The following is a 10,871-nucleotide window of genomic DNA, read 5'->3' on the forward strand; positions in this document are numbered from 1 at the left end:
ACTGAAACTGCTGAAACTGCCCCATATGGGCCCCACTTGGTTTGCTGGCTGGGTCCTCTCTCTGGATCCTGTTATAGACTTACTATAGATCTACAAACACACAAAGCAGCTTCTTCTGACCTTTTCTGTTCTTCACCAAAAACATAATAAAAGCAAATATTGTATTTGTGGTTCTCTTTCTCTGCGTGAAACTATACTGTTGGTTGTTCACAATGTTCATTTGTGATCTCACTTACACTACTCTTTCCTATAACTTCATTGTATCACTCCTTAGCTTTATCCGTCGGTAGTTTCTACATCTATGAACATGTCTTTTGCTGGTGAAGGTCTTCATTCATCCAGGTGTCGTCTTGAAGTCGAGTCATAGCAACAGGATTTAGAATCTTCTTCCTTGAAATGTTTCTCCACTCATCCAATTGGCTTCATCTCTCAGAGTGGTGCAGGGTTCAGTCCACATCTCATCTTTCAAAACCAGAACCAGAACATTTCTCCTCATTGTCCTCTCATTCTCTAAGATCTTGTTAAACAGTCAGAGACTCTACAGAGGGGTGTCAAACTCAATCACACAAGAGACTAAAATCTAAAACACTTCTTAGGTCGCGGGACGAACAGGATAAACATTTATTGAACACTCTCAAACGAAATTTTTAAAACTTTAAAACTGTAACTTTTTAACATAACTATGAACTAGATATATAGCATTACCTGCAATAATGCTAGTGTGAATGCTGTAAGATGAATTTGGCCGCTGAAGAGGCTGAAATTGATAGGTGAAAATGCTGAAGCTGAAAACACAGAATCTGATAGCCACCAAATTATCAGCTAAAAACCAAATTAAAAAAACTAAAAAAACTAAAAACAAAAACTAGGTCATTCAAAATAGCTAGCATATAGCAAAGATATTAGCTAAACTCCAAAAAAGACTAAAAGGAAAAAAGCCTAAACTAGCCAAAACAGCTAGCACTTAGCTGAAATATTAGCTAAACTCCAAAATAGCCTAAACAACGTGTAGCAAATGCCAAAATAGTCCAAAAAGCTAGCAGAGTGCATTTTTTTCAAACTTTATAACCGTAACATTTTAGCAGAATTATGCATAATAAAAAGCAGGAATATTATTCCAGACTAAATCAACTTAAACCTTAAATAACTGTCAATATTTTACTCTCCATAAAAATATATTTTGTCTAAATTATACAAGTTAGAAATAAGAACAAGGTAACATCGGGTCATTAATAACAGTAAAATAAAATGATCTGAAGGGCCGGATCCGGCCCCTGGGCCTTGACTATGACTGTGCTCTACAGCCTTCTCTCCTAAACTCTTCTATAGAGTTTTAGTGTTAATATACACATCGCAACACACATTTTTGGAATCCAGAAAGATTTTGTCCAACCACGATCATCTTTGTTTCCCTAATAGGACCGGGTCTCCCAGCTGCAGCCGACACAAACTGTAGCTTATGGCAGCCTTAAACGGTAACTGGGGCCTTTCAACAAGCCCCTGAATGGACATCCATTCTTGTCATGCTTGGAATGGTTCAGTAATTCACAATATTAAAGGACAAAACTTAAACATGGGGGGAGGGGGAGGTATTTGCTTGTCTCTTAGTTTTATGACCTAAGATACCCTTTTATTAAAACACACTGCAGGCCTCAGGGACCAATCCCAGCAGACAGGATCCGGAGGACATTAAAGACCTGGAGGTTTTGGAAAGATTGCTCTGAATTTACTCAATTAATGTCAGATGTTAAAATATGCTTTTGTTTTTTAAGTGTTCTTTGTTTTGTAAGATGTTCCTGTGATGTGTGGCATGTGAAGAGTACTTTTCTCATTAGAAGGTGATTAAATCTAAAATACCTTCTATAAAAACTATCCTGTCAGGTGATAATTATGGGTTCTTGACTGTATATCCCCATTCCCACGGTACTCTGCATACCTTCACAGCCATTGCTGTCTGGATCTTCGGCATCCTACTGTATACCTCACAAATGGTCAATGGAGCTGTCTTCTTTTCTCCTTTACGGGTCACAGGGTCAAACTTTACAAAATAGAAGATACATAAGAGCATTTCTGAGCACACAACATGTCTAACCTTGAGGGAGATGGGCTACAGGACCAGAGAACCACGCGGGGTATCACTCCTGTCAGCTAACAACAGGAAACTGAGGCTACAATTCACACAGGATCACCAAACCTGGATAATAGAGGATCGGAAAAACGTTGTCTGGTCTGATGAGTCTCTATTTCTGCTGCCACATTCAGATGGGAGGGTCAGAATGTGGCATCAACAGCACGAGAGCATGGATCCATCCTGCCTTGTATCAACGGATCAGGCTGGTGGTGTGGTGTGACTCCGGACTCACACGCCAACCGCTACTGCTCCTGTGCAGCCGCCATAGAAGTCCAGCTAAGGCAGATGACTCACATTGCAGCCAAAGGCTCTGCTGCTGACGTCATAAAACACCAAACTCACAAAGGTTTGTGTGATAACCTGCTTTATATATGAGAAGTAATCCCCCATTCTAAACGGGGGTTAGAGACCAGAGACATTCGGAGAACCCCCCATCTCACCCCTCCCTACCACCACCACCGGGGCTGAAGAATGCCTGTTACCAATCCATACTTATCAAAACACTTCTGATTATATGTAACACCCATCCCATGTAGCTATTTATTATTCTTCACTTATTGGCAACAATACTATGGGTGGGGTCCTGGGTACTTTCTATTTAAACTTTAATATGACAAACAGGAGATACAAGTTAAATTTCCAAATTATAAAGGATTTTAGACTAATTTAAATTTATGGTTAATAGAATTTAACAATTTTACACACTTATCTTTTAGGAATTATAAAAGTATGTTTAATTATTATTATTATCTTAAACAAAATGTATTTGTGACCTATTTATTTATTTAATAGCTTGTGTATATGTTAGTAGCTAAATCTAATTTTTTGAAAATTTAGACTGGGCTACACTCCCCCCTTTCTTAAAAGTTTAGATGTCCTCGTCTAACATCAATGTCTGTATCTGGATTTGGAGTGTTTCTTAGATTTGGAAGATTCAAGAAGACTGTTATGAGAGCTAAGGTTCAACTGAATAACCATACCGTGATGTACTATGGTTACAGGTTCCTCAGTCTGATTTCCAGGTTGGTCATACGTCAAACGAATAACGGGTTGTTTTTTCCAGTTCGACTTCCTAAGTCTCGGTGTTGGTACATCTGTCTCTACCTCGGTGTCTCCTTCTGTTATGTCCTGTTCTGCATTTGAAGGTTCACTTTCCTTTGCATCATCCTAGGGCTGGGCGATATGGGAATTTTCATATTGCGATATCGTTTTTTTCATTTTGTGCGATAACGATATTAAAAACGATATAAATCAAATAATCAAAAAAATCAAAGTAATCTTTATTGCAACTTTGCCCCCCCCCCATTAAATCCTAGGTAGTTCAAATTAAACTTTCATTATTTTTTGTATTAACTGTAGTATTGAAACTAACTGTGAGGAACATTTAAATATTTCTAATAAATATTGTACATATACATAATGTACACAACAGTTAAACCATAACGGTGGTATGTTTTTAATAGGCTGTACAGAATTTCAGATTTATTTTAATCTGACTGCAGCACATACATGTTCCTTTCAAATTAAAATTAAGTCTTAAAAACATTGTTCTAAAGCAGCAAATATATTGCCGTTATTTTTATATTATGTTCTAATTTCTTCTGAACATAAACTATAGGTAATGCTGTGCAGCAGAAGATAATAAAATGTAAACTTAAAATAAACAGTTCTGATAATAGATTTAATCATCATTTCACTCAGTCATCTGACATGTGTACATGTTGGAGGATTGATCAAACACATAAGATCTCTTCATTTAGTGTCATGTCTGGAGTCGTTAAAAACAAGTTTATTTTACTATTATTAGATCACCTCATTAAGAAATGAGCATAAACGGCACAAATGTAACTAACAAATTCATTATTGATACACAATAAAACAACAAATTATTCTAATTTGAAGCTCTATACAAAAGATTTTGGTTAATATTTGAACAAAACCCTCAAACTCTAAACTCCACAGCCACAATCGAGTCTCCGCCCCTCTGCGCGGTGCTCGTAACAGCTGCGCGCAGTCTCTCTCTCTCCTCTTTCAGCCCCGCGTGACACGTGACGCGCGTCAATAGACAGATTGTCTCCTTTTTCTTTTTTCATGGAGGTTCTCCTCTAAATCAGGTGTTTAAACTCCTGATTTTAAAGCGTGTCTTCTCTCCCTCACACTCTGTGGATCTGTCGGTAACAAACAGCTGCGGAGGAATAATCCGGTCGGACCGAACCATTTTCAGTTTAGAGGAGGGGGGTCCGGTGACGATGTTTCCAAAACAAAATATATAAACATCGTTACCTTGACATTAAAAATAAAAGTATTAGCGATTATATATTGGTTATTGGTTTACTGAAATAATGTTTTCTGTTGTGTCCTTTTGTCATCATTTGGGGCCTCCCAGCCCCCCCTCTCAGTCTAAGCTCCTAGAATCAGCCGCTCCGTAAGAAGAAGATGAAGCGCGGCTCTTCCGGGGGTTTCTCCCGTGTTCATTTAAGACGAAGGTTTATCGCAATAGACTAATTTCACTATCGAAAAAAAGTAATATCGCAATAACGATAATTATCGTTTTATCGCCCAGCCCTACTTCAACCTCACTTAGTGCATGTTCAGATTCAACCTCAAAAGAGGAATCCTCTGAGTTTGCATTGTCTGAGGTTGGTATGTCATGTCTTTGCACTAGTCTAGGGACTTGGTAATTTTGAAAAGATTCGCACAGGTACTCGTACTCAGAGTCTGAACAGGAGTTACTGTTGTCTGACTTAGAAGAACTTTCCTTTCGACGTCTCTGTCGTCTCGTGACAGGAGGTTCAACACGTTTGGTTGTTGGTGTTGTTTCAGGCAGTCTAACAAGATAACCGATTGGAAGGAGATGATCTCTATGCAGAGTTTTTACACTTCCTGGCCCTTGTTCAGGTTTAACTTTGTACACGGGCAGGTTGGCTAGCTTTTTGACTATCACATATGGTATTGGTTTCCATCTGTCTTGCAGTTTGTGTTTTCCAGTAAGGCCAACATTTCTTACAAGGACTCGATCTCCTTCCTGTAATGGTTGATCTCTCACACACTGGTCATACCTGGACTTGTTTCTGAGATGGGTTTTGTTAGCACTTTCAGTGGCTAGATGGTACGCTTTCTTTAGCTCTTTTTTCATCTTGTCCACATATTGTAAGTGAGAAGTTTCTGCATTTTCATCAAACGCTACGCCAAAACAGATGTCGACAGGCAATCTGGCGTTTCTGCCAAACATTAAAAAATAGGGTGAGTACCCGGTTGATTCATTTTTAGAACAGTTGTACGCATGTACTAACTGACTAATGTGTTGACTCCAGTTTTGTTTCTTCACACTTTCAAGCGTTCCGAGCATTGAAAGAAGTGTTCGGTTGAAACGTTCCGGTTGCGCTTCTCCTTGTGGATGGTATGGAGAGGTTTGAGATTTCCTGATGCCAAGCATGGAGAGTAAATCTTTTATGAGTCGGCTTTCAAAATCTCTGCCTTGATCAGAATGTATTCTGGCGGGAAGTTCATAGTGGACAAAGTACTTCTCCCACAGTACTTTTGCGACAGTGATAGACTTCTGATCTTTGGTGGGAAATGCTTGCGCATAACGTGTAAAGTGGTCAGTTATAATCAGAACATTAGCAATACCTTTGCTGTCTGGTTCAATTTGGAGAAAATCAATACAAACAAGATCTAGTGGACCATTGCTTGTGATTTGGTTGAGAGGGGATGAACGTTGTGGAAGAGTTTTACGTGACACACAACGTCCACACGTTTTTATGTATTGCTCAATATCAGTGTTCATCCGTGGCCAATAGAAACGATCTTTGAGCAGCTCTGATGTTTTTTCTACTCCAAGATGTCCGCATTCATCATGAAGCGATTTCATTACACTTGTTCGGTATCTTTCTGGCAAGATTAACTGCTTGTTTTCTACACCAGAGGAAGTTTTCCGCATTCTGTATAATAAACCATCTTTCAAATGGAGTTTTGATTTTTCACGCCATAATAAAGCGGTGTCAGGGGAATCTGTTTTGACTGAAACCGTCTGGTCATTTTTGTGAATAGCTTGCTTGATAATACCAATCACAGGATCAAGATCGTGAGCTACCTGGATCTCTTTTGATGATAGTTGGTCATAGGACTGTGTATTCATGCTTACCGGAAACGCATACGCTTCAGGAATAGCAGTAGGTGGAATGCCCAGCTGATCTGCAAATCTGAATGAAGTTGTTGTTTCATGCTTGCATATTGCTTTTATAGCTGACTGTGGAACATCTGTCCATTGTTCCAAGTTACTGTACTGGCGTGACAACAGGTCGGCGTCGATGTTATGACGACCTGGACGATACTGGATGTTAAAATCGTAAGTGGCTAACGCTGCAAGCCATCGATGTCCAACCGCATTCAGTTTAGCAGTTGTCAGTACATATGTCAACGGATTGTTGTCAGTTCTTACTGTGAATCTTGCACCGTAAAGGTAGTCATGAAATTTTTCAACGACGGCCCATTTCAGTGCTAAGAATTCCAGTTGATGTACTGGATAGTTGCGTTCTGATTCACTGAGTTTGCGACTAGCGAATGCGACAGGTTTGAGACCTTCAGGGTACTCCTGATTAAGAACTGCACCTAAACCATTCATGCTTGCATCCACATGCAATATGTAAGGTTTGGATGGATCTGCAAACGCTAAAACAGGTGCATTTATCAGACGATCAATGATTGTTTTGAAAGCTTTGTGACAAGCCTCATCCCAATGTTCTTTGAACGGCTCGGAAGGTTTGAGGTAGGTCTTGGGATGATCTTTAGGTAGTTTTTTCTTGCTTTTTTGAGTGGACGGATAGCCTTTTGTTAGTTCAGTTAGTGGGCGTACTATGCTGGAGTAGTTGGCAATAAACCGGCGATAGTAACCGCAGAAACCTAGAAACGATCTGAGTGATTTGAGGTCTGTTGGCTCAGGCCAGTTTTTCACCGCTGCAACTTTTTCAGGGTCTGTAGCAATCCCTTTTTCTGACACAATGTGTCCCACATATTTGACTTGGGATTGACAGAACTGACATTTGTCAATGGACACTTTGAGACCATACTCTTCGAGTCGATCTAGCACTTTCAACAAACGCTGTTCGTGTTCTTCGAGTGTTTTACCAAAAACGATAATATCATCAAGATACACGATGACTTGGAGAAGATGCATGTCGCCAACGGCTTTCTCCATGAGCCGCTGGAAGGTAGCAGGGGCTCCTGTAATGCCTTGAGGCATACGCTCAAACTGGTAGAATCCGAGTGGGCAGATAAAGGCTGTTTTTTCCTTGTCATCTTCTGACATGGCTATTTGGTAATACCCACTTCGAAGATCTAGGACTGAGAACCACTTACTACCATTGAGGCAATCCAAAGCATCATCTACCCGCGGAGTGGTGTATTGATCCGGTATCGTACGGCGATTTAGGGTTCTGTAGTCAACGCACATTCTGATGGAACCATTCTTTTTGCGTACGACTACTATTGGTGACGCATAGGGACTGCGCGACTCTTTGATAACACCAGCCTGTATTAACTGCTGCAGGTGTTTCCACACATCATCAATGTCAGCAGGAGCTAATCGGCGTGACCTTTCTCGAAAAGGGGTTGAATCACTCAATCTGATCTTATTTTCCACATCTTTAGCTAAACCTACATCCCATTCGTCCAGAGAGAACACGTTCGGTCTGTTAGCTAGTTCATGTTTTAATCTGTCCTTCCATTCTGCTGGGACAGGTGAATCTCCAAAGTCAAAAAGGTTGGGGTCTAAAGTAGAAGACTTTAGCTCCAAAGCCTGTGGGCTTGTGACTACGTCCACAGCATGCATTTCTGCAACAAGGGTTCCAACCTGGATACAGGTGGGTTTTTCTGACTCGTTATGTAAAAGCACAGAGAAACTGTTCTCATCGATCTCATCCTCTGTAAGAACGCCTGGCTGTACTAATACACCAGAGGGAAGTTGAGAAATGACAGGTGCTTCAACTAGCAAAACATCTTGTCAATGAGTAGCTTTGTAATCTACTTTACATGTAGCATAGAGCTTTTCACCTGGAGCTATGGTGAGCGAACCAGGACCTTTCCATTTCACTTGTCCAATAGTTTTTTCTTCTGCATTTAGGAGTTGTGGCTGAAGTTTTATCTCATTGTAGACAGCTTTAACTCTCATAGAAATAACTTTACTTTCATTGTCACTTTCTTTGCAAATCTGAAACAGTCTGCGAAACAGAAAAGCATTTGTGCCAACAACAACAGGGGCTTCATGACCTTGTGGTGGTTCAGGACAGACAAGAGCTAGCACAGTAACCGGACCTTTAACACCAGTTACTTCCTCTGGGAACTCCATATCAACTACTATGTAGCCACTATAAGGATAGGACTCAGCCGCTAAACCCCAAATGGCTAGGCTGGAAATCGGTTGGATAGGTACATTGGGAATGCTAACTTTATACCAATCCTCAAAGATAATGGTCACAGTGGATCCTGAATCCATGAGACCATCGCAGGAGATGTTGTTCACTTTGATAGCAGCTATGGAGGATGGACCAATCAGACCTGGAGGAATGACTGAATTTTGATTCTGTACACTAGCCTTATTAACATGAGCAACAGGCTCATTTTGATCTTCAGTGCTTTCTTTTTGCACATCAGTACTTCGTCGTGTTTGTCTTATGAGCTTTTGTATCACCTTCTGTGAGTTTTCTGGAGCGGTACATTTAGGAGCAATGTGTCCATTCTCTCCACATCGGTAACAAAAATACTCTGAATCTTTAGGAATTTTTGATTTTGGCTGAGTAGGCCTGGCACTTTGTTCTGTTTTAAATTTTGGGTAGTGACTTGTGTCTCTAGCGTTGTGTTTTGATTTCACGGACATTACATTTATTTGATTTCGAAGCGCTTTAACCTCTCTTCTCAGTTGCTGCACTTCATCCGCTTCAGGTATAACTTTTTTCGTCTCTTTGGACCCTTTCTTATCCGTTTGTTTGTTTAGTGCTTTCAGTTTTTCTTTAAGCTCTCGAACTTCATTTTGAAGATCCATTGAATGATCCTTTTCAGGTTCTGTTTCAGTTGTTTGCACAGTGCGAACATACTGCTTTGATGGTTTTTTGAGTTTTTGTCTGGCTAACTCGTGCTCTTCTTCTTCACGAATCTCTTTGAGTAAATTAAGGAATGACGGTGGGTCACTTTGCCTCTCTCTGAGATTTAGCTGGAGTAGCAGAATGTCAGACTCTGTTTCACCTTTGATGAGTTGCTCTAATCTTGCTTTATTGACTTCACTGACTTTTAGGCCTCCTTTTTGCACAACCTTGTTCAGTGTTCTTTCCAGTCTAAGCAAAAAGTCTGACAAGCACTCATTTGACTTTTGGTGAAGAGCTCTGAATGTAAGATAGAGTTCCTCTCCTGACTCTACCGTTCCAAAAGTACTCTCCAAGACCTGTATGTAATCCATATGTCTTGCATCTGGATGTGACATGCGTACAGCCTGAATGATCTCCAAGGCTGGTCCTCTGAGACTTTCAATGATTCTTCGTTTTTCCTCCCTGTCTGTAAAATCGTATTCTTCAACCATGAACTTTGCTTGTTCCACCCAATTGTCTAAGTTATCTTCTCCAGGTGGAGTAGGATGAACTCCAGAAAATGTCCTTAGACGCCTGAATGGGCTGTTTTCATTTGCCTTTGTTGACTGCATTAAGTTACCTAACGCACGAACGACAGACTCAGAATTTTGGTTCTCTGAAAGCGCAGGACTGTATAGTTGCCTGACATCATCCAGGGTTTTTCCTTCATCCTGGAGAAATTTGTCCAATTTCTCTGAAAATGGATCAAACCTTGTTTCTGTTCTGGCGGTGACTAAAGTCCATTTGCTACCTTCTTCATCTAAAAGTAGTTCAGTTGGAACTCTTTGTGAATCTATTTCTTCCCGACATTCACAAAGCACAGTCACAGTGTTGCTTTCCGGATCAAACATTTTTCCTCGTACCCTCACCTTGCCTAAAACTTTTATGGTTTCAAGTGCAAGTTCAATAGCGTCGATAGGTGCTTCCTCAGAAATACCTATGGCCATAAGGGCATGTGACACTTCCACACCTTCACCTCTACACCAGTTGCTAACATTTGGTAACCCACGATTGCTTTGAGCGGCCATTGTTTCTTTCTTTTTTTTTTTATATTTTGAAATTATTATTATTTTTTGTTTTATTTTATTGATCCCAGCGGTGCCTCCAATTGTGTAACACCCATCCCATGTAGCTATTTATTATTCTTCACTTATTGGCAACAATACTATGGGTGGGGTCCTGGGTACTTTCTATTTAAACTTTAATATGACAAACAGGAGATACAAGTTAAATTTCCAAATTATAAAGGATTTTAGACTAATTTAAATTTATGGTTAATAGAATTTAACAATTTTACACACTTATCTTTTAGGAATTATAAAAGTATGTTTAATTATTATTATTATCTTAAACAAAATGTATTTGTGACCTATTTATTTATTTAATAGCTTGTGTATATGTTAGTAGCTAAATCTAATTTTTTGAAAATTTAGACTGGGCTACATATACTTTGTTAAAAAAAAAAGAAAAAAAAGAAAAAAAAGACCTGCTCTGGATAATTATTATCCTCCGTGATTACCAGAATATTTTTGAGCCACTCATGAGTCAGCTGATGCCATTTCTCCAGCCATTCACTATTCAGATGGTAGCAATTCAGGAACTGGTAAGACCAGCCTTTGGCT

The 10,871-nt window shown here is 39.8% G+C and overlaps 2 protein-coding genes across 2 annotated transcripts; both read right to left on the reverse strand.

Annotated features, from left to right (window-relative positions):
* Positions 1 to 2,634: 2,634 nt before the first annotated feature.
* On the reverse strand, positions 2,635 to 8,132 carry LOC112157953 (retrovirus-related Pol polyprotein from transposon 412). The gene is made up of 2 exons (XM_024291072.2): positions 4,707 to 8,132; positions 2,635 to 3,298 (listed from the first exon to the last, which is right to left on the reverse strand). Exons 1-2 carry the CDS (start codon positions 7,959 to 7,961, stop codon positions 3,020 to 3,022), a joined length of 3,534 nt encoding a protein of 1,177 aa, XP_024146840.2. The 5' UTR covers positions 7,962 to 8,132; the 3' UTR covers positions 2,635 to 3,019.
* LOC118597863 (paraneoplastic antigen Ma3 homolog) lies at positions 8,101 to 9,847 on the reverse strand. Its single transcript, XM_036210530.1, has one exon. The coding sequence runs from the start codon at positions 9,819 to 9,821 to the stop codon at positions 8,133 to 8,135; it is 1,689 nt and encodes a 562-aa protein (XP_036066423.1). The 5' UTR covers positions 9,822 to 9,847; the 3' UTR covers positions 8,101 to 8,132.
* Between the last annotated feature and the right edge of the window lie 1,024 nt (positions 9,848 to 10,871).

Source organism: Oryzias melastigma, linkage group LG24, assembly GCF_002922805.2.
Source record: "Oryzias melastigma strain HK-1 linkage group LG24, ASM292280v2, whole genome shotgun sequence".
Lineage (NCBI taxonomy): Eukaryota > Metazoa > Chordata > Actinopteri > Beloniformes > Adrianichthyidae > Oryzias > Oryzias melastigma.